Source organism: Diuraphis noxia, unplaced genomic scaffold (genome assembly GCF_037042655.1).
Source record: "Diuraphis noxia isolate RWA-SAM2 unplaced genomic scaffold, SU_Dnox_SAM2 contig0001, whole genome shotgun sequence".
NCBI lineage: Eukaryota > Metazoa > Arthropoda > Insecta > Hemiptera > Aphididae > Diuraphis > Diuraphis noxia.
In genome coordinates, this window is record NW_028301711.1 from 72,146,496 (window position 1) to 72,171,509 (window position 25,014).

At 28.3% G+C, this 25,014-nt stretch overlaps 2 protein-coding genes and 1 pseudogene across 2 annotated transcripts; 2 read left to right on the forward strand and 1 right to left on the reverse strand.

Moving 5' to 3' along the window:
* Positions 1-12,341: 12,341 nt before the first annotated feature.
* Positions 12,342-24,858, reverse strand: LOC107170905 (E3 SUMO-protein ligase PIAS4-A-like). The gene is made up of 5 exons (XM_015521118.2): positions 24,315-24,858; positions 24,084-24,188; positions 21,885-22,014; positions 13,725-13,960; positions 12,342-13,454 (listed from the first exon to the last, which is right to left on the reverse strand). Exons 4-5 carry the CDS (start codon positions 13,939-13,941, stop codon positions 12,508-12,510), a joined length of 1,164 nt encoding a protein of 387 aa, XP_015376604.1. The 5' UTR covers positions 13,942-13,960; positions 21,885-22,014; positions 24,084-24,188; positions 24,315-24,858; the 3' UTR covers positions 12,342-12,507.
* LOC149061608 (uncharacterized) lies at positions 15,629-17,230 on the forward strand (annotated as a pseudogene).
* LOC149061609 (transposable element Tc3 transposase) lies at positions 19,242-20,223 on the forward strand. The gene is made up of 2 exons (XM_089215053.1): positions 19,242-19,521; positions 19,568-20,223. Exons 1-2 carry the CDS (start codon positions 19,242-19,244, stop codon positions 20,221-20,223), a joined length of 936 nt encoding a protein of 311 aa, XP_089071179.1.
* Positions 24,859-25,014: the final 156 nt, after the last annotated feature.

Here is a 25,014-nt window from a genome sequence, read left to right on the forward strand (position 1 = left end):
TATCTATGATTGATTATTACTATTTCAAATTTCCGATATATTTAAATAAAAATGTAAAATAACATCAGGATAGTATGCGGTGCCCGTGCCCCTAAATCCGTGGTTGTGTAGGCTGAGCCTACAACTGCTTACGCCTTAATCCGGGCCTGATCGTGCTATTATTATTATTAATTAATAAATTTGATATTTATTATTATTATTATTATTATTCATGATATTAGAGTGAGTTGACCTCTAACATAAAATTCAAAGGTGAGATTATTATCTAGGGTCCCACGAAGCATTTTATTGGCTAATATTTTTAAGTAAATTATGATCATTTTAAAATGTACAGTGTGAAATAGGTCATAATTTACTTAAAAAATAATAATATCAATCAATTCTTTCGTGAGGCCCTAGATAATAATCTTACTTTTAAATTTTATAATAGGTAAATTCACTCTAATATCAAAACTAACGGCACATTATTAAAACTAGTGAACGAACATTATTTGGACTTTTTTTTTGCCGACTTTCGGAAAATAAATTATTAGATATTAGAGTTGTTAGTTTATAAAAAGTCATTGCTTTTGATTATTAGTAATAATTTATTGCTTATAAATTATATTTATTATAATATATACATTTTAATATTTTATTGTAATTATATACTTTATGTTCCTTCATTCTCTGCCTATTTAAATTTATAATGCAATTTTTTGCAATTTCTCACTTTGTTTTAATGAACAAAATACTAAACCAAACTAAATTCATTATTATATAAATAGATTATTTAACAATGATAATTATTTCATTATATAAAAACTAAATACATAATATGTAACTTATTTCGTTTATTTTAAGAAAAAAAAGCTTTCTTAAAAGTAATACGATCGAGAATAAATAAATACAAAAAAGAAATGCCAGGTATACCTTTATCTCCCGATTCCCGAACTTATTATTACAAGGTCGGAAACATTGCTGCAATTTTCTATGCAAATGATTTTTAAATTTTTTTTAATTGTGATTAAATAAGTTTAAAAAACGATGTTAATCCCCATCAGTGTGAAAAAGCTGAAACAACTTGTACAATATAATGAAGTGTGATAACGTCATATGATAACATAACCTAATAATTATAATGTATAATATATAATGTTGTAACAAGAGCTGTAGACAACCATGTGCGAGTTCCAGATTCTTGTATCTTGTATATTTAATTAATACCTAATAAAGCAAAGTTGTTTATTTCAGTAAACTACCAGTGTTATGATACCTTTATAAGATATTACAAATGGCGACGAGGCAAAAACAGTAATTGTGAACGCGATCGAAAAGGATAAAACAACCATTTAACGATGACGAACGGCAGGAATAGTAGTAATGCCCAAGGCGGGAATGAGAGTACTACTATACAGCAAGTCCAAATGTATGGTACTATGGGAACTTTGGCGGAGTTCAGAATCGATGGCGACTGGAATGTGTACCAGGAGCGGATGGAGCAATTTTTTTAGGCAAATGGAATTCCTGAAGAACGTAAGGTACCATTACTAATAACATGCATGGGCGAACAAGCATATAAGATGCTTAAGGATTTATGTGATCTACTGCATATTACTATATTGCATACTATATTGCAACTATGCAAGGTACTGACTAGGCAGTTTGCTAAAAAAGTATCAGTTTATAGAAAAAGAGAGGAGTTTTATAATCTAAGACAGAATGCTAATGAGTCCATATCAGACTGGTATGCAAAAATGAAAACTTTTGCAGCGCAATGTAGTTCGGACCAAATTTGATACCAGTACTAAAAGATAAATTCACTACTGGGATGAAGGATGGTCCAATCAAAGATCGTTTGTATGAAGAAGAAACGACCAAGGATTTGAGTGAGCTGGTGGAGATTGCAATGAAGAAAGAAGCCGCAATCAAAACAACTAACATTGAGGTGCATTCGATTGGGAGAAGCAGGGAAGGAGCTAAGAAGAAAAATGGTTATGGTTCGCAGAAGAAACTATCAACAACAATGGGAGGCGAGAAGACTTCGAAGAAAAATTATGATAAAGCTTGTTATGTATGTGGTCTGACAAATCACAGATTTTCAGAATGTAAGTATAAACAATATAAATGTAAAAATTGTAATACGGTAGGGCATTTGGCAAAAGTGTGTAAAACATTTAAAAATCATTTTGTTGAAGTTGAGGAGAATAAAGTTATGGATATGTTTCAAGTTGAGGTTAAAAGTGAAAGTAACTGCGGATTAAGTCCTGTAATGATAATGGTAAAAATTGAAAATGTATCAATTGAAATGGAAGTTGATTCAGGTGCAGGTATATCAATATTACCTGAAGAAATTGTGAAAGAGAAGTTACCTCATATACACATTAATTCTACGGTGTTAAAGCTAAGAACGTATGATGGTTCAATTATTAAACCAACAGGAGAAATTGAAGTAAAATTGAAGTATGGTGAAAGAGAGTTATATGGTAAATTATTAGTAGTAAAAAGAGGACATAGAGCTCTGGTAGGTAGAGATTTAATGAAAAAATTAGGAATAACGATTATGGGTATTTCAAAGATTGAAGTAGAGAGCACAAATAAGAATAATAAATTAGAGTTACTAATGAATGAATTTGAGGAATTATTTGAGGAAAAAGTTGGTAAATATAAATATGAAAAAGTGACATTGAAAGTTAAAGAATGATGTACACCTATATTTTGTAAACCAAGACCAATACCTTTTGCTTTTAAAAAAAAAGTTGAGGAGGAGTTGGATAGATTAGAAAAGGAGGATATAATACAGAAAGTTGAGACTAGTGAATGGAGTACTCCACTTGTACCTGTGATTAAACCAGATGGATCTATTAGATTATGTGCAGATTATAAGATCAATAAATATTTAGTAGATATTAATCATCCATTACCAAGAGTAGAAGATGTTTTTGTGGCGTTACAAGGAGGTAAAACATTCTCTAAATTGGATTTTTGAATGCTTATAACCAGTTAGAGTTATGTGAAAATACACAAAAACTATTAGCTTGGAGTACAAGTAAAGGTATTTATATAGTAAAAAGATTACCTTTCGGTACCAAACCAGCTTGTTCAAAGTTTCAGAGTGTTATTTAAAAAGTGCTGTTAGGAACAAAGGGTGTTAAAAACTTTTTAGATGACATTATTGTAACTGGTAGAAGTGAACAGGAACACTTAGATAATCTCAGGGAAGTGTTTAAAAGGTTAAAAAAGGCTGGGTTTAGGTTAAATAAAAAAAAATTTAGTTTTTTGTCAACCAAAAATAAATTACCTAGGACATGTAATTGGATCTGAAGGTATTGAAAGAGATAAAAATAAAGTTAAAGCTATGCTTAATGCAGTAGAGCCTAAGAGTGTCACAGAAGTAAAAGCCTTTACAGGGATGGTGAACTACTATGCTAAGTTTATACCAAATTTATCAACCTTACTAGGTCCTATTTACAATTTGTTAAAAAAAAGAGGTAAAATTTGTTTGGACAAAGGAATGTAGAGAGGCATTTAATAAGACAAAGCAAGCAATGGCATCAGAATCATTATTGGTTCATTACAATCCTGATTTAAATGTTGTGTTGTCTTGCGATGCGTCGGAGTATGGTATAGGAGCAGTGTTAATGCATATTTTTGATAATGGAGAAAGGCGACCAGTAGGGTATGCATCAAGAATCCTGACCATGGCTGAAAGAAAATACTCGGTAATACAAAAAGAGGCTTTAGCGGTTTTCTGGGGGGTAAAGACATTTTCTCAGTATCTTTTGGGTAGAAAATTTTTTCTTGAGACTGACCATAAACCTTTGTTAGCGTTGTATGGGGAAAAGAAAGGTATTCCTGTTATGGCCTCTGGGAGAATTCAAAGATAGGCGTTATGTTTATCTGAATTTGATTATCAAGTGGTACATATTAAAGGTAATGATAATAAAGTGGCAGATGGACTTTCTAGACTACCTGATAAAGATGATGTATTAATTCAAGCAAAAGAAGTGGATTATGTTGATTTTATGGAAAAGACTTTGCCTTATTGATTATGAGGTACTTAGAGTAAAAACTAAAAAAGATAAAGAGTTTAGTTTAGTTATTAAATTTTTGAATGAAGGTTGGCCGATAAAAGTAAGCGAGGAACTGAAACCTTATGCAATCAGAAAAGAAGAAATTTGTGTAGATAAAAATATATTATTGTGGGGGTATAGAATATTAATTCCTAAAGTTTTGAGGAAGGATTTATTGAAAGAAGTACATTCAACACATATGGGTATGTCTAAAATGAAAACTTAGTGTAGATCATACATGTGGTGGCCGGGATTAGATAAAGATATAGAAAAGTGGGTACAAAGCTGCGATGCTTGTTTACAAAGTAGATCGGAACCAATTTTAGCGGAACCAAAAAAGTGGGAGGAAGCGAGTTGTCCAATGGATAGAATACACATAGATTTTCTATATTTACAAAGTAAAAACTATTTGATCATGACAGATATATTTACAAAATGGCCAGAAGTTGCTGAAATGAAAATATTGAACAGTGGTTCGGTTATTGAAAAGTTAAGAGAAATATTTGCTAGGTTTGGATTACCGAACAAAGTTGTGTCAGATAATGGACCGCAATTTAGATCAGAAGAGTTTATACAATTTTGTAAAAATAATATGATTAGGTTTGTGACGTCCCCTCCTTATCATCCGGCTACAAATGGATCGGCAGAAAATGCTGTTAAATCTTTAAAAAATGGTATATTAAAGGCAGTTAAGGATAAAATAAATAAAAATGTTTCTTTAAATACATTAATTCAGATATCTAATGACATATAGGAATACACCACACTGGATAACTGGTGAGTCACCAAGTTATAGAATGTTTGGAAGGAAAATTAAAACTAGGTTAGATCAATTATATATTCCTATAAAAAAAAATAAGTATGTAAAAAGATTTAGAAAAGTATATTTTAAAGAAGGAGACATAGTTTATGCTAGGGATTATTCCAACCCTAACAAAAAAGAGTGGAAGAAAGGAACATTCGAAGAGGTGTTAGGTGATAGAATATATTTGGTTAGATTAGAAAAAGGAAATGTGATATGGAGAAGGCACATTGATCAACTAATAGAAGTAGGTAAGATAAATGAAAAGAGTTTTGAAACAGAAGAAAATGAGAAAGGAGAAGAACAAACAGAACTGGAGGAAAAGAAAATTAATGAGGTAAAAGAAGAAGCTATTGATAAAAGAAAATATGAAATTAATGAAAGTTTAGAAAAGGAAGTAGAAGTTCCTTTACCAAAAAGATCTAAGAGAAAGAGAAAAAAACCAGATAAGTTGAACATATAAAATTGTATTATATAATTATTTAGATTTCATATTTATTGTATGATGTTTATTAGTTAAGATGATTTTGTATAATGTAAAAGATTTAATTATGTATTAACTTTTAACTGTTATTCATTATTTCATTATGTATTGATGTAACTAGGGATGAGGACTGTGATAACGTCATATGATAACATAACCTAATAATTATAATGTATAATATATAATGTTGTAACAAGAGCTGTAGACAACCATGTGCGAGTTCCAGATTCTTGTATCTTGTATATTTAATTAATACCTAATAAAGCAAAGTTGTTTATTCCAGTAAACTACCAGTGTTATGATACCTTTATAAGATATTACATGCAGTAAAATGATGTTTATAGTATTCATACAATTAATATGATTACACTTATCTGAGGTATTCATTAATCTTATAAACTTGGAAGAATCGCATATTGAGCTATTTAAAGTATGAATAGGTTTAGAAAATCATATTTTAACAAATATTCCTGGTCCAATCGGAAAAAAAACTGTAGAAAATGTATGTATATATAATTGAAAAAAAATATAGGATACCTAAACTATATTTTACTATTAGATTCTGAACGAAGTGATGAATGTATTGATTTTACAATGATGTGTGTTTTAGATTCTGAACGAAGTGATGAATGTATTGATTTCACAATGATGAGTTTTTTTTTGTGTGTCTGTGTACAGCATAACTAGTCGAAATAGAAAAACCCGGATCACTTGCGCCTGAAAAATACACAGTTTAATTTTAAAATAAACTATAAATATTAACGCATTCAATAATATTTTACACTTTTAGAAATCATCATTTAACTTGTGACAATGCCACACTGGCACACGTGGATAATAAATTAAGATATTATTTTAAGAGAACAAAAATATTAAAGACATGATAATTTTAAATTAAAAAAAAAAGTATTACTTGATATAAAATTATGTTATTATGAAAACGAACTCTAATTTTAAAATTAATCTTTAGTTTGTTCATAATTATTTTTTGTAGAAAAATTATTAATTCTATGATGCCTGTAGCCTGTGCTGAACGATTGTCACTTACCAAATATTGAATATTCAAACAATAAATATTACACATGTATCATTTTAATAATTAAATTAAATGAAGTCTAAAAAGGATACAACAATACTGAGTTCAATAATAAATGCAATAATCCAATCTTATGTACAACAGTAAATGTAAACTGCATGCCACCTGAAAATGGATGGGAAAATAAATACAATGAGAAGTACAAGAGAAAGTTATATTTACTTATCGTGTCATGAAATCTAGTCATCCAACAACTTGCGAGCTGAAATACTAAAAACATGAACACTTCTTCAATGATAGAACTGTGACTGGATATTTCATACTTATAAATAATAAACTACGTTTAAATGTTTTTGTCATTACTAATAGTAACGAATACTCAATTAAAAAGACATTTTTTTTTCTTACCCATTTATTGAATGAAATATTTCAAATATAAACCATTATAGTATGTATGAATATGACTTAAGTATGCTTTAAGTTAATACTGAGGCCACTTAAGACCCAGAATCTGAATAATCAATTACATTAACTATTTGAATAATATATACATTTTAAAATTAATATCTTATAATTTTTTTTTTATGTCAAGAGAATCTCAAATACATTTAATAATTAATATTGAAAACTTAAATACTTAGAACTTTAATACAATATTACCTTATATATAGAAACAGTTTCAGTTATTCTAAAACCTGTTAAAAACTATTTCTCATCATGAAAATTATTTCTTTACCTATATGTTTTTACAGTTATACAAACAAGTAACAACTTTGACATAATTTGATACATATTATTATTTATTATATATTTTACTTACAAAAATAAATAATTGTATAAACTCCAAATGTCCATCCATCTTTTTAATGTACCTAGAATATTTCTAATACATAGGCAGATATCCTGTAAAATATTGGGTAGTAAACACATCCCTACCAAACTAACTGTCACATGTGTGTAACACAAACATATTTTATTGTCTGTATCATAATATTTATAACAGCTAATCAACAAATGTATAAAAATGATATAAACACAATTAAAATATAATATAATTTTATTTGATATTGTATATTGTGACATTAGATACCTACTATACTCCGGCCCAGGGGAGAGCGACCGTCAAAACGCGTCCGTCGCTGCGCATCGGATCCCCTTCCCATACACCGCACCATAACGATCGTCAGCTGTCGTAAACTGGTCGGAAACAATCGCCGATAGGCGCCGTTAACATTCGTGTATAAGTAGCGATTACTAACGACAGCTGTAACAGTGTGACAACAATACTATGTTTGTTTTCATTAGAAGCGTTTTATACGACTATTTTTTATAGTTATAACGTATTTTTTCGTGCTCTTTTTTAAGTATTTTTTTTTGAGAAACATGGAGAAACATGTAACTCCACCAAAAAAAAATCTCATAACATATTATAACCCGCTGTATACACGTTGCCTTGTAGTGGGAACGGCACCATGGTGGTAGAAAATTCGGCCGGCAGACGTCGCGAGCGTCAGTATCGATGCGCGGAATAAGGTCGCTCTCTCCTGGGCCGGAGTATAGACGGTATTACTAATACCGTATTAGCTCTGTACGTTACCTTAAAAACGTGAATATCACATAGTCTCCACATACAATTATTTTTATAGGTGTTGAATTTAATTTTTACATTTATGACAAATAAATGTATTAATATTAATTATAACTTTGGCAATTGTTTTTACAATACGTATAGTTTTTTGCAAAATGGTTGTATAAACTGTAATGTTACAATCGATGTTTATTTTAAGGAAGGTAGGTTACTAAACAATAGTGTCTGAGCATAATATGTATTTCTTAAATTAATGATATTATACACAATTAAAATCTACCTACAGAAGAGCAAGTTTATTATTTCAATAATTACATGACATAGTGATGACCATAAACGAGATTCAAACATTAATTAAAATTTACCATTAAATAAAAACAATTAACATAACATAATTACATAATTGTTAAGCAGCAGTATAGTGTACTACTACGGTAGTAAACTTACCTGTTTCCGTAAAGTGTGATCTCTGACAAATGATATCGTTAAACAGTTTAAACTGTTAATTAGTTATGTATATGTAAACTGCAAAAGTAATAATAAACTATGTACATTTGTTAGAACGTGTGTTCGAATTTAGAGAGATTTATAACCTATCTTTCAATTAATATTGGTTTGTCATAAACATAATGTAATTATGACAATAATGTTCGGTATAATTATCGTGGTAACGATGCCAATATAATTTAATATTTATTTATATACTTTTAAAACAAATAATTATTAAGTGACATAAGGCGACATCTACTTTATAGTTTCAATGCAACATAAACTAATAGTTTGGCACCCTTGAAATTTAAAGAATGCAACCCAACGTACAAGGTTTCTTATCATTACCCGCCCGAAAAGTAGTCACCTAGCTTTGGTCACCCAACTTCACACACGTATATTAGATACCTAATGTTCTATTAATTGACCTCCCAGCCTAAGAAATATCTTATAGGTATGCACTTTATGCAGTGCATTTTTTAAGAAATTTTAACTGGGCGACAAATAAAAATTTTCTCATAATAAATAGTCAATTATAGTAGGTAATTATTTCATGTTCATCCCTCATAATTATTATAAATAAATCTTAATGTTAGAAGTAAATGGTAGGTAAAATTTATAATGAAATCATAATTTATTTAAAAGAAGATAATTTAATTTTAAGAAAGATATACCTAATACACAATATTAAATTATATAATCTAATAATTAATATTTGTATAATGATCACTTGTTTATTTTAGAAATTGAAAAAAAAATATTACAAAATTATATTTAGACTTAACAATATTATTGCTATTTAAAAAAAAAAATTTTACGAATAGCCGATTTTTATAACATTCTTGGTTAGGAAGATTGTAACGTCTTTCCTTTGTTCTTAAAAATTTGGCCTTAAATCAAAATTTGGTGTCCCAGTGCTTTTTAGAGCAATATACATTCTACTATTAATTGCATCCATTGAATAGCAAGACTGTTTATTGCTTTTTAATATAGTGTGACAGGATACAGCACGTTCTGGTCCTCAACTATGTGGTGTTATAGTGGCATATGCTTGTATTAGTTTTGCAAAAAATGTCGTAGCTACTTATTTTTAAATAATAATATCATTTACCCGTTGGATCTGTAATGTTTATAGGACACGGAAGTTTATCTGTTGCATATAAACCAATAACTTCGTCACAAGACGTTAATACATTTTCATTTCCAAAAATGCCTTCAATATCACATCTTATCGCGTTGATTGTATCTTGATGAATTTGTGTATTTAAAAAAGTTTTAAATCGTTTTATAATACTTGATTGATCATTGGCAAGTCGATTACTTAAAAATACTTTTGCGCTTTTTACTTTTTCGGTTCTTGCGCTGGTTACACAGCGTTCTGTAGAAACATAATATGCATTCGGAACTTTTCTTTGGTTCTTAGTAGTCTTATCATCATAATTTATTTCATCGCTGTTGTCAGATATTTGATTATTTAACAATTTTTTTAGTTCTTCCTCTTTGCCATCATAAATTATTCATCTTTTATAAATCGTGTGTCACCCCAGTCTTTAAAAATACCATCTACTAGGTAACAAAATATTTTCACTGGGTGACATTAGTGTCGCCCAGTTAACTAGCTTAAAAAATGCACTGACTTTATGTAAAACAATATACTATATACTACAATTGTTGATTATAAATACTATTTATTATCAATGCTACTATACTAAATATAATATTACATAATATTATAATTCATATTAAATTATTATGGTATGTAGCTATGTAGATAATTACATAATTTTTTGTGTTAATAACTAAGGATTTAAAATACAACACTATGTTTTCCTTCAAGTAGCTATAGAGAAAACTCGAAGCATCATTATAGGAAAAATTTTAAGTGCGTTTGAATTTTAAATTTTTACGAAATAGCGGAACGATAACGATTTATCCTCAAACGATTTTAAACATTTCTTATTATTCAAAAAGTATAAGTCGTTGATACTTGAAAATTTTACCAGTTATTTAGGTTGGCATTTTCTTTACATGATTTAACTTTCAAAATATTTAGATATTTAGATATTTATAGACAACTGAAATTTTCAATTTCTCTGAAACATTTTTTTTAAGTGTCGATTAAATTTTTTTGGCCCAATCAAAAATTTGACAACATACGTAAAACTCACGAAAATTCGCAAATCATTTTATCCTAGAAATTCATAAAAAATTTTCATTTTATATCTAAGATTTGAAAATTTAATACAAGGCTCAATTAAATTATTTTTATTTTTACTCAAACTTAGTGTTGTATTTTCAATCCTTAGTTATAAACGCAAAAAATTTTGTGATTTTTCAACTTCAAAATTACTTACAAATTTTCGCATTTTAGACAGATTTCGTAAAATTTTGAACTATAAACGCTTATTAACAAAAATTGTGAATTACGATTTTTAATTTTTTTTTAGCTACAATAAGAACAACTCATTAGGAACCGTGTATTAAATTTTCAAGTTTCTTTGGTCGTTCAACATTTTTTAATGACACTTCAAAAAAAATTCTCAAAAAAATCGAAAATTTCAGTGGTCTATAAATAACTCAAAAAAAGTCAAAATTTTTTGAAAATTAAACTGTATTTAGATATCACTAACATTAACATTTGATGAAAATTTCAAGTATTTACAGTGATTAGTTTTTGAATTACAATCATATAACTATATATACAACAAATTTTTTAATCAATGTGATGAACTGGCCAACTTGCTAGTTTTGAGAGTGTATGGATTTCATATATTCCTAGTTTTGAAGATAAACATAGTAATGTAAATAAATTTTCTTTTCCTAAAAATTTGCTACCAATTATCACTTCACATTGTAGTTTTTTATGGTATGAAATATTATAAATTTTAGTAATATCACCATTTATTGTACTACAATATTGGTTTTTAGAATCTTACGAAATTAGTGTGAATTCTTTGAATTTTAATGCTTGGTATTGAGGACCACGTTTATTGACAGATAACTGTGGACCACACAATTATGATTTTTAATTTTACCAATAAGTTTTCATCAATAACGATTTGTTTTAGAAATATACAGTCATTAATACCAGGGTAATTTTCAGGTAGTAAAGTATTTGTATTTATATGTTCTATATCTAAGTTTTACCTACATTAACGAAAAAATCATTAAGTTCATTACAGATATCAATTTTAGAATCTGTAACAATACCAACTTTATTTATTATCTTATTAATTCTATTAACAATTTGGTTTGGTTTACCAGTGACCTAATTTATTAAACTTAAAACTTATTTACCTGCTAAGAAGCTAAGATCTAGGTATACTTTTTGATAATTTATTTAGATTTTAAATAACAGAGTGCAACATTATTTAGTTTGCTACATATTTTTGAGGTTTCCTGACGAAAATTTTGAGGCTACCAAAATTATTAGCATTTCAGAGTACTAATCTATTCTATTCACACAATATAAAAAATTCGATTTGTAGTCCTTCAATGACCGTCAAATCGTACATAGGTACAGGCTAATAGTAAACCAACCTTATAAAAATTATAAATTCTATAAATACTTGATATACTACTATTCTATTTTTCCTAAGCTGTAAAGTATCTCTTAATTTTTAAATGCATACATTATTTGTTACAAATAATATTAGATGATTTCAATTAAAATGACATATTTCTATACCTATATATTATAGTTATTAACTATTTTTACTAAGGTTTGGCTTGCACATATATTTTGATTTGAACACAACATTCTTACCAATACATAGACTTATTGTATTTGGTTGATTCAAATTACTGATACATTGTAATATATAGTTAATTTTAAGTATAGAATACAAAGTCCCTTCACGATTATTATTTTGATATAAATGTTAAATATCGATGGATATAGAACGAATTTATTAATTTATCTTGATTAATGAAATATTATTACATAAAAAAATAAACTTAAATATTTGAAGCTAATTTAATCATTTGTACTGAATTTGAAATGACATAGTATTATCGATTTTAATCATTAGTTTCTTCTTTTTTCGTAATTTTGAACTATGGCTGATCTTCTTCAGAGTTGGTTTCCCCCGTCTTTATAGGTGTATCAATGCAAACGTTTAATTTTGAATCATTGGAATTCCCTGAATTTGTCCTCGGTAATAATGTTCTTACAATATTGCCCGGGTCTTCATCATCCGAGTTATCCAAATCAATTTCAAGAATATTTTTTTCTGAAGGACCGCAAAATATACCAGAAATACCTCTGTTCACTATACATGGTTTCCATTTGCCATTCGCATATAGTTCTATTTCCTTGCACGTTTTAGGCACTTTTATACTATTGACAACAAACAATAAGAACGAGTCTATTTTCAAATGATCCAATTTACAAGTTGCAAAGCATAAAGGGCAATACCATGAGGGTTTCATCTTATTCGAAGAAATAAAAGCTTGCAGGTCAAAACACTGTAAATGTTTACAGTATATTGATTTGGCAGGCAGTGTCATTCTTATTTTAATTATTGGACACAAAAGACTTAACTTATAGCTAGTCACATCTAAATCGCTACCAGAACGTTCCAACAATTCCGTGGCTGTTTTTTTTGTATTAAATGCAAGAATAAATCGATCCTCGTTTGTTTGTATTTCTCTCACTACTTCTTCAACGGCAATCATATCCACCAAATATACTGTTAAAAAAAATGTACTATAACATGGTGGCCAAAGAAATCTGAGAGTATTGACATTAACAGTATTTAAATGCAAATAATCAACAGCATCAAGCACTAAAGGGCTTGTTATAACGTCAATAGGTACTTGTTTAGTATTGATCCACGCTTTTATTGGTTGTGGTAATATTTCAGAAATATCACCTAATTCTGGTATCATTTCGCCAATACGAATCTGCAATTTGCAGGTCGGCTTTCCATCTTTGTATTGTGTGCTTATTTGTACAACATCTGATAACGACAAATAAAAGTCAGCGCCAAAACGACAGTTTACTAAAAACAGAAAAATATCTATTAATGAACTTCAAAATATTTACATTGATGATAAATAATATAGATTGCCAACATAAATTCTAACTCGAGGTAGATGGTGAGGCAACATAACTACTAGTGATTAAAACGGCACTGCTAATAATTATCCAACAATCCCTATACCGATACTATATGTAAGGACATCAAACATACGGTTAGGGAGCAATTTATTTATTTAGTATTTTAATCGATTATATTGATTAATAACTTTATTAATCATAGAGTATTTACCGTTATCAACTCCAGCAGCTCTTAAAAAAGGTTTGAATTCAACACGCATCGTTGGGACAAGTACAGTTCTGACACGATGAAATGGCAGAGGTCTAAATTGTATATGTGAAGCACCTTCAAATATTGAGTCGTAAATAGCGAAATCAGAAACTGCGCTCTGTAGGGGTAAATTTCTTGGGTATGACGATCGATTACCTCCTTCTGTGAGTTGATTCATTTTAAGATATTATTTTAATCTATAACACCACAAGAGATATTTATACCAAATTGTTTTAATATGGTTAGAACGTTTTTTAATTTACCATAACATTTAAGTAATATAAATTAATTCTTAATCTAAGAAAAGGTTTTCATATCGCCAAAAACTATGCATGATAATATAAGATAGTTATTAATAACATTTATTTTATTACTAAACACATTTCATGTTTCATATTAAGGCATATGGTAGCAACGTAGCCAAATCCTAGTAATTACAGGGATATTACTATTCATAATTTATTTACATGGGCGGCTTCAGTTGGTTTTTATAACTATTGCTACGTGCGGGGATACTTCATCTGATACATAATTAAAATATTTTTTGTTAGTGCGCTCATTATTAAGTTATACGAATAAATAAATAAAAATATTATAGGACATCTAGTCATACACCAGACCCCGAGAAAACAAGAAGTTATTATTATAAATCATAACATTTTAGCATAGATTACTGATGTAAGAAAAAGCCAACTGCAGTGATTTACGGTGCTGAGGTAAAACATACACAGTGGGAAAATCATTGGACTTAGAAAACCACGATAGTCTAATTCAGCAGTATGACAAGTATACACGGTTAACGTAATCGTGACACAGAACAGCAAGCTAGATGTAATGCCTGTGTAGGCTAAAGATATGATTGAAAATACACGGTTATATGCGTAGGAGCGTATGTTGCAACTTGCTAACACTAATTTGAGGCATGACCACCAAGGTTAGGCACCACAAAAGCACTTACTAACTATAAAGTAAGAAAAAGTAAAAGGATAGGCTTGGTTACGAGTGTCCCGAATGGCCCATTTACAATGTGGTTTTAGAGCCTCCGCGCCGCGCGCCGTCGATATATTGGTTTAACTATTTTGACTGAGAATAATTCAATCATAAATATTTTGGATTTTATAAAGTAGTTAAATCGTTTATTTTCTAGCACTGTAAATATATATAATATATTTTAGTAATATTTGTTTATACATATTATTTTAAGTACATATTCATAATTATTTATTAAAACGTACATGATCTATATCCTATATAGCTGGCCAAAAAATATACAAAAAAAATTGCACCTTGTCTCACTCACCTCTATTATACAGTGCGCGACAAAAATATAAAGGCACAATATTTAACCAAATAGAATTGTATACATTATGACGTTAAACTAGTTATTATTAATACTAAGATAATTTATATATTCTATGTACTGATCAATTTCGGGAAAAACTAAAATTATAGAATTTTATCTTATTTTTTTAATTATAAGATAATAAAAAAGATTTATAGATGAATTTATTAGATTTTGTTGCGATAAAATCATAAAGGCAGTCAGTTTCGTTACGTATTTAGCGATTATATGATCAAATTATCCTTATTTTACACTTCCACTACACTTAATACAATCTAACATTATATACTGTGTTAGCATAATTTGTATAGGCACCGTGCAAGTCGACGTTAGCGCTACCCGGTTGATAAATTCTAAGTTCTTTTATTATAAAAACAATATTATGTTATTATTGAAATTTCCTTTTGGTTTTTAGTTTCAAATGTTTCAATTTCGACATCTAAGACTCAGCATTTACCTGTCCTAATAGTTTTTTTTTTTAGTTCATTGATTTTATAAATACTGTTAATAATATATTTTAGCAATGAGTAACCGAATGTGCTGTATAGTTAATTTTAATGATACTTATAAAAATACAAGAAATGTGATATTCTACAGTTTTCCAAACAGACCACACGAAAAAGATTTAAAAGAGCGTTGGGTAAAAGCTGTTAACCGATTAGAGTAAGTAAATAATAATAATTTATTATATAAAATAATACATTTATTTTACTATGTTTTACATTAAAAAAAATACAATATTTATCAATGATTTTTTGAAATTTTTTTTAGTAAAAGTGGTTGATTATGGCAATCAATGGCTCATAGTTTAGTTTGCTGTGACCATTTCATAGGCAATAGAAGATCTAAAGATCCAAGAAGTCCAGCATATGTTCCATCAGTATTTCCTACAATTTATAAAAGACAGTCAACTAATGAACAACAACAAAATTCTAGGTATCAACGTTTCGTTGAAGGTTGGAGGTTTCCTCCAACGTCAAAATAACAAACAAAAGGCAGTTTTAAATAGTAATGAAGTTATATCTCTGAGTTCTGACTGTGCACAATCACAAATGTTAAATGATATGAAAAGTGTAAGCGTAAGTACTCAGGTTGCATTTGATTTTGATGGTACTGAAAATTTTACTTTTGAATGTACATTCACTAAAACAAATTCTGATGTCATGACACAAGCATGTCTGCCGGTAACTTATAATAACACCTTCCAAAAGCCTAATACAGTTGACATATCATGTGGTCCAGACATATATTTTGTAAATTTAAATTATTTTAGCGGATTTCATTCAATATCAAATGAGATGCAATTAAAATATCTTACAGGTACTACTTTTAAGATTTTTAATCTTTTACTCTCACTAATAGCTGACTCATCAAATAGCTCAGTTACTAAGGAAAATAGATTATTAATATTTCTTTTAAAAATTAAATTAGGCATAACTTACTCAGCTATTAGTGTACTATTTAATATAAATCGCACAACTGTAACTAGAATTTTTTATACCATATTGCACTTTTTAGCTAACCATACAAAACATTTTATTTTTTGGCCCAATAAGAGAACAGTAATTAATACCTTGCCCAAAGCATTTAAACTAAACTATCCCAATTGTAGGTGCATAATTGACTGTAATGAAATCAAAACAGAGCAGCCAAGCACTGTTGAACAAAGAGTGTACATGTTTTCACGGTACAAAAATACTTATACTGTTTAAGTGCTAGTGGCTATAAACCCCAGTAGTTTAATATGTTTCCTATCCAAAGCATATGGTGGTAGAACTAGTGATTCGGTCATTACTAATAACAGTGGATTCTTATCGAAATTAGAACCAGGAGATGAAGTCCTAGCAGATAAAGGGTTCCCTGGCATTAAAGTAGCCTTGGAAGGATCAAAAAGTATTCTCGTAGTACCTCCTATTCTTCACAATGGTCACTTTCTGAGGATGAAGTATTAGAAACATATACCGTCGCTAGTGTGCACATTCATATTGAAAGGGTTTTTGCAAAATTAAAAACCTATTTAATTTTAAATAAAATTACTATGGATTTGCTACCATATGTTGATGAAGTAATACACATTTGTTGTGTGTTGACAAATTTGCAAAATCCTATAATAAATGATAAATAATTATTTAAGTATTCAAACCATGAACTTTTAATGTATTAAAACAAAACATAATGTAATCTTATTTAAATAATAAAAATTAAAAATTATTTACATAATGTAATATTATATCATGTACTTTAATATAATTTAACAGAGTTTAATATTGGTCTTTTTATTTTTTTTACTAGTAGTTATTTAATATAATATGAATAAATGTGTTTTAACAAAAAAAAATACTATACATAATTACTTAGAAGTAAGATTTGGCAAATAAAAACTAAAATAGAAGAATTCTAGTCTTGCTATTAATGATTTTAAGAAGGAAACATCTCTTTCTATAGTTACAGTTACAGGTTCAATTTTGTTGTAAATAAATAAATCACATTTTTCTAATCCTGTACTGTACATTAATATCAGGCACTGGGTGAAATATTGATGACTTGACTTGAAAACTATTTTATTGTTTTCATATTTTAAATATGAAACATTACAAATTTTATTATCATGATCAATTATTAGTTTAGACTTGCACGATATAGGGCATTTTATTTCTAAAACTTTTACGTTTTGATGGTTTTCTATTACAATACCATCTGGGCTGGCACACAGCCATAGTTTTTGAGCATGAATTACAATACCACATTTTAAAATTGTAGCACCAAAAAATTTAGAATATGACTCTACAGCTTCCTCTTCATACTTTTTCCCATAAGCAACATTGATTTTACCTTGGTATCCTAATACTTTTTCAATATATATGCAAGGTTATTTTGATGTTCAATAGATAAATTCTTAAAAGTTTTAATTGTATGGGCTTTTACATTAGCTGATATTCGACAATTTCTGACTTCATGCCATAAACTATTCTCAGATTGATCTTTAGTTTTATTGAATAATTCCATAAGTTCAAATTTATCAACTATAATTGTTTTTGAATAATATTCATTTTCCATACAATTTAAGGGGAAGTAACATCCAAAATTTAGAATAAATTCATTTTTTTTATTAATATATCGAATATATATATTTCATTAATGTCAATTTTGACTTCATCTATGATGTATTCTAAACACATTTTGCTCTCTATGTAGGCCTCACACATTTGCTCTTCTTCAATCATTTTACTTAAGATGCATGGTATAGATAATATGTTATATTTATTAACAAGAATATCATGACTCACTGCATCAGTATCGACATAGTCTATAAGCTTTTTTTTTTTTTAAATAGATTTTCAACTGCCTTTCCTTTTTTATACTTCACTTCACCTGATTTAGAAGGTTTACCCCATTCCTGTTCAAAATTGGTCTTTGATAATCCTTCTTCGTTATTAATATAATAAATAGTAGCAGCTATGTGTTTGCATTTTTTTCCAGCTCCAGCTGGATACTCACAAGTACAATCAATTACATTTCTTAAGGGATCAATCTTAGATAAAAAAAAAAAAATAGTAATTGTGAATTAAATGATCCAGTACAATTGAATTTAAAATACAAGTTTACCTCCAATGTTACTTTATAAGGTGGTAATGTAACAAACATTTGTCTAATTACATAACTAGATATAAATGAATATCCATTTGGTTGTTGATTTTCGATTACTGAATGAACATGTTTGCTTTCAACTAGTTTTAATCCTTTATTATTTTTAAATTTAATACCATAATTTATACTTTGAAATCCACATTTTAGAATGATATCAGGTTGTATCATATTTATATAGAAGAAGTAAATTTCTAGCTAACATTTACAATTTAAAAAAATTTGATTACCTATTTTCAATTTTGTATTTTTGAATTGAACAATAATTATCATGATATTATAGTAGATATTAAATAATTATTTAATCTACTTCGTGTAAGAACCACAAACTGTAAAAACACTAAAAACTAACAAGTAAAAATAGTAATATGTACATCAAATCTCAATATCCTAATAATAAAAGAACTTCAGGAGTTTTAAACCAGAGCGCGCTGTTATCCACCACATGCACGGTGCCTATAGTATTGTAATTAATTATTAAATAACTTACAATGGGAAAAGCAAAACCATTATCAAATGAAGAACGAGGAAAAATTACAGCATTTAAGGAATGCAGTCTTTCTAATTGTGAAATATCGCATAGACTAAATAGGAATTCCACGGTAATAGATAATTTTGTAAAACTTGGTCAAAATTACAATTCCAAGAAGTCTACAGGTCAACCGCAAGCATTAACTGATCGTGAAAAAAGAGCAATTTTAAGAGTTGCATCAAATTCTGCTTTATCTGCACGTGGTATTCTCGATCAATGTGGTGTGAAAACTGGTATTCGTAATGTACAAAGACTAATAAAACGCACGTCAACACTCACTTTTACGAAAACCACCATTAAACAAACTTAATAAAAATGCAAGATTGAACTTTTCAAGAAACAAAATGAATTGGTCAAAACAATGGAGAAAAGTAATTTTTTCAGATGAAAAAAAATTTTATTTGGATGGACCTGATGGATTTTCGTATTACTATCACGATTTAAGAAAAGATGAACGTATAATGTCAAGACGTCAAATGGGAGGAGGATCTGTAATGATTTGGTGTGCAATTGGTTATAAAGGACGAAGTGAAGTTGTTTTTTTAGATGGTAGAATAAATGCTTTGAAGTATAAAGATCTCCTTAAGACCCAAAAGTCATATTTTCAGAAAATAGCAGGAATAAATTTTATATTTCAACAGGATAATGCGCCAATCCATACTGCTCGAATCATAAAATTATGGTTTGAAACAAATTCTATACCAATATTAGATTGGCCTGCACGATCTCCAAATCTAAATATTATTGAAAATGTTTGGGGATTACTTGCCAAAGAAGTTTATAAAGATGCCAAACAATATTCTTCATTCTGTGAGTTGAAAATATCAATTTTAAAAGCTTGGGCACTAATTTCCCATGATATTATAAAAAAGCTTTATGACACAATTCAAAATAGAATTTTTGTCACTATTTGTGCTAATGGAGGTTGCACTAAATATTAATATATTAAAATGAAATATATAAATATTGAGAAATATAAAAAATGTTGTATTATCGATTAGTTTGTTAAATATATATTTGCCTTTATAATTTTGTTGCAAAAATTTCCTATTAAATTTTTTTTATTAATATTATTGTAGTTACACAGAATTTTAAAATGTATAATAAAAATTTAAATAACATATGAGAAAGTATTAATTAAACCACTTAATTATAATTTCCATAATGATAACATAATTTGTACACACTTTGGTATAAGGTTTATTATAACTAAATTTAAGATCCTAATCGAATACTTTAATTGTAAAGTATTTCAAATATTACTCAAATACTTTTGGTTTTTAAAGTAGGTTTCTAATGATTTATCGTAATATAGACACATAGTAAGTTTATAATAATTTTTATTTTATTTATTATTTATTGAATAAATGTTTTTTACATTTTAAGAACATAATGTTTTCAAAATGTTCATCGGTCATACTGCTTCTCTTTTTAGTCATGGCTGCTCCACCCACACTAAATACCCGCTCTACTGAAGCACTGCTTGGCAGCGGAGTATTTAATTAAATGAAAAAAATAAAAACTAAAATGTTCGAAATAAAAAACCAAATTATTCAATACAAACAAGTACTTAATACAAAAAAACTTAAAAAAGTATTTAAAATACCATTCAAAATACTTCATGCTGAAAGTATTTGAAAAGTTATTCAATACTTATAAAAGTATTTGAATACTTTTACTCAAATACTTTACAGGACTAATAAATATATTCGGGTGCCTTTATCTTTTTGTCGCGAACTGTAACAGCCAAAAGTACAGCATGAAACTTGCATTATGAATTTTAAAATACATATTGATAATTAAGCTCATGAAAAAAATTAGTATTTTATAATATAATATTGTCGGTGACTTTATGGTAGGTCTGATTTATTATCAATGGGCATGATGTAGATAAAGCGGTGGTCACTCGAGTTTAAAAGTTTAAAAGTCCTAAGCACTAAGCGAGCCTTCCGCCAAGTAACTCTAAAAAGGCCGATCAACAGCCTGCTGCTATTTCAGTATTCATTCAAATTTATAATAAAGTAGCTGAACTCGTACACTTATTACAAACATGCAAATGCATAAAAATCCGGAATCTTGATATAATATATATATATAATTTTATGTAAACAATAAAGGAAGGTTATTAAATGCACAGATGCTGTTATTAAAATATATCGGTTTGTTAAACATGAATTTATTGATATAACAAAAAAATTATGTTTTTAATTATAATAATCATTAAAATATTATTATTTAAAAGTGATACAATTATAATAGTTGTCAGACTTTCACAGCTGTACCTACATTCATAATACTGTCATGTATTAAAATATGTTAAATTTTTTTATTTTTAAGATTTAAACTAAGTGCATGCATAATTCTAATATTCTAATTCCTCAAATTAATGATATTACTTAATTTATTAATCGTAGCTTAAATTACGAGGAAAAGCTTTAAGTTAGTTACTAGCCATCAGATATATTTTATTAATAATAACAACTAGTTTAAAATGTATCATTAAGTAACATCCACACTTACTTGTAGGCAGTTATTTAAAATAATTAGTAAATACATGTTAATTAAAATTATGAAATATTGAACTGTGATATTTCTCACTTACATTTATTTACAGGTGCTTAAGAATGTTTGGTCAATGCAAAAAATGTATAAATATCCTTTATTGGAAAAAATTTAATAAATGCTTTGACTTCAGTCTAACTGGTTCAATGAATTTTCTTGGCTTGTATATTCTGAAATAAAAAATGAAATTTTTGTTAATTCTGTGCTATTTTTTCAAAATATGGTGGATCTCTAAATTAGCCACTTGGACAGCTTGTATAAGTAGAAAATACCAATTGAAAGTTAAAAAGGTGGTTATTATATTATAGTAATACTATTACCTTATTGTATTATAATAATAAAAAAAAAAGTAATACTACAGATTAAAACAGATTTAATCTGCGGCATTACCAATAGTAGGTAAAAAAAAGGATGAAATACCGTTTTAATTTAATGTTTTTCAGGTGTTTCAAAATCATTATACGTTGGAATACTATATAAATGCTACATTAGATGCTTGGAATTTTATAAATGTATTAGAAAAAAAAAAAAAGAGAATTACATTATTGCTCTAATGAGCAGCTAGATTCTTACAAGTTTTTATTATACAGACAGTACTTGAAACTTATAAAGCTTCAACTTTAATATAATTCATAAAAAACATTTAGTACCTTTTATCCTTCTATGCGATAGACAAGAGTTAGCGTTGAGAGGTCACTAATATGAGAGATAGGGAATTTATTAGTTGATGAAAATGGTTGATATTAAGCAATAATGAATAAATTTAAATAAATACATTGACTCTAATGGAAATTTAAATGATATTATTTTTAATTTATTATTGTATAAAGTTAAACTAGTAGTCATCTGTCCACAGAAATATTGAATGGTGAAAACACTAAAAACATTAAGTGTAAATTATTTTTGATCAGGTTAAGTTGAATAGCGGCTTAAACTGAAAGTTCATAGCTGGGCATGGTTATGATGGTGGCCAATAGCATGAGAGGAGAGTTTCATGGAGTAATGTCTTATATTTGAACTAAACATTAAAAAGCTATTTATGTATACCTACTGTGCTGCACATTTCCTAAATCTTACAGTCTCGATAGTAATTGATTTAAAGCCGATAAGGATGTTTGGGAAAAATTGAAAAAGTGTGTACATTTCTGAACACGCCTAAATGAAGTACAATCATGTTTCATGTTATTGACAATATTTAAAAATAAAAATAACTGAAGACAGCACTACTTGGTGTATATATTGTTAATACACTGACATTTTAAAAATTAATTAATTTAGTTTAATTTAATAAATAATAATTTTTTTTTTTCATACTTTTTTAAAATAACACTTTTTGAATTTTTTTTTTTATATGAATTATTTTCATTTGGATTCCAAATATGTAGAATTATTTAATAATTTATTAGTCTTACACACCTTTAGAACCTAGATTTCAATTTTTCAATAACAGAATTAAAATTGTGGAATCTTTAACTCGCCAGACTCTATGTTGTTCCAAAAACTTTTGTAGTGTGACTCAACACATTTTTTGTATATTGATAAATTATGAAAATTGTTATGTGAATATTGTGTAAATGTTGAAACAATACTTAGTAGAGGTATTGTTAGTGCTATCGGGATATTTAATTTTGACATTCAAATCACAAACCCAGTTTCAACATTTACAAATTAAATTAAGATAACACTTAATGCCACACAATATGTATTACTTTTATTATTTGATCATTCACTAATTAGTAGTAAATTTTATGATAATACTATAATAGCCCTTATGGTTAACATTCGTAATATGTTTAGGTAATATACTTTCCGAGCGAGAAGGAACGATTGCCATTTAAGTACAAGCTAGGTATTACACTTACGATACCTTATTTTCAAAAAACATTATAAAGCATAAAATAGGTAACCAATTTATAAATTTAAATAAATGAAGTTATGAGAAGTTTATAATAATAATAGTATGTAAATAACTAAGTGAAACTCTATGTGCTTTTTAGAGTTATTAGGGAAGATTATGAATTATTTCACAATATTGAGATTATTAAATGCATTAAAAAATTTCTTCAGTGCTATGTACTATCGTATGAAAATCTATTGTCGTCAATGTTGATATAACCCACAGTCTAAAATTGTTATGTTGTCAAAACCTAACAAGAATACATACCTACCTCGACACCTACAGTTTGAAAAAAATTAATTAAATGTCATCTAGAACTTATGAAATAACTTTAATATTTACCTCGATTGAAGAATTTCTATTAGGTTCAACCCTGTATGGCATTAATATTTCTATAACCATCGGTTTATTGAGTAAATGTTCTCACAAATTGAAGATCAGATAATTCTAAAAATCATAACAAAAAGGTATGAAATAGTAATCGAAATATTTTATTTTTATTATTCTATACACGTAAAATAATTAGAAATAATAACAACACTAACGAAAATCGCGTACACATACATTACATACCTTCAAAACAAATAGTGCAAGAGCGACCATGTGATGTGTGGTAGTATACGATTTGCGTTGTTGATTACATCGGTCTGTAAAATGGACAGACCAAACTAACTGGGAAAGCGACTGAACCGCAAGGACGAGGTGTCCAACTATAGAGCTGAATCCTAGGACTAGGTGGAAAAGTGGGCCAAAAATAATTAATAGCAATGGGCGGCGTAATGAGTTTGTTCCAGTTTCCAGACGTAGGAAAACGGTGTACGAAGAAAAAGCACTTGAGACAATCGATCGGTGTCACGGCGTCGGTTTGCTGGTTCAGGACAGCATCATCGATATAAGCGCTTGCAGTGTCAGCGTCCTAAACCTGCGACCGTGTTCTCTCGATCGTAGCGCAGGAACAAAGACAAAATAAAAAACGGTTTACCTTCCCCCCTCTCCAATCAACAGTTATATAGTCTAGGCTCCGTCCTACCATAGAACATAATTGAAGCGACAGCTATCAAAATCCCATTGATCACCGAAAAATATTTCTGTTGACCTTGAGCTGGAGGCTCGGCATGACGTTGTAACCGTATTGCAATGCTTAATGTATTTCCTAATTTTTAAAAATTTAAATTATCAATATCACAGAAAAAGTGATAACAGTCGAAACATACTACAGATTTTAAATTATAATACGGTTACAACATCATGCCGAGCCTCCGCTGCCAACTTC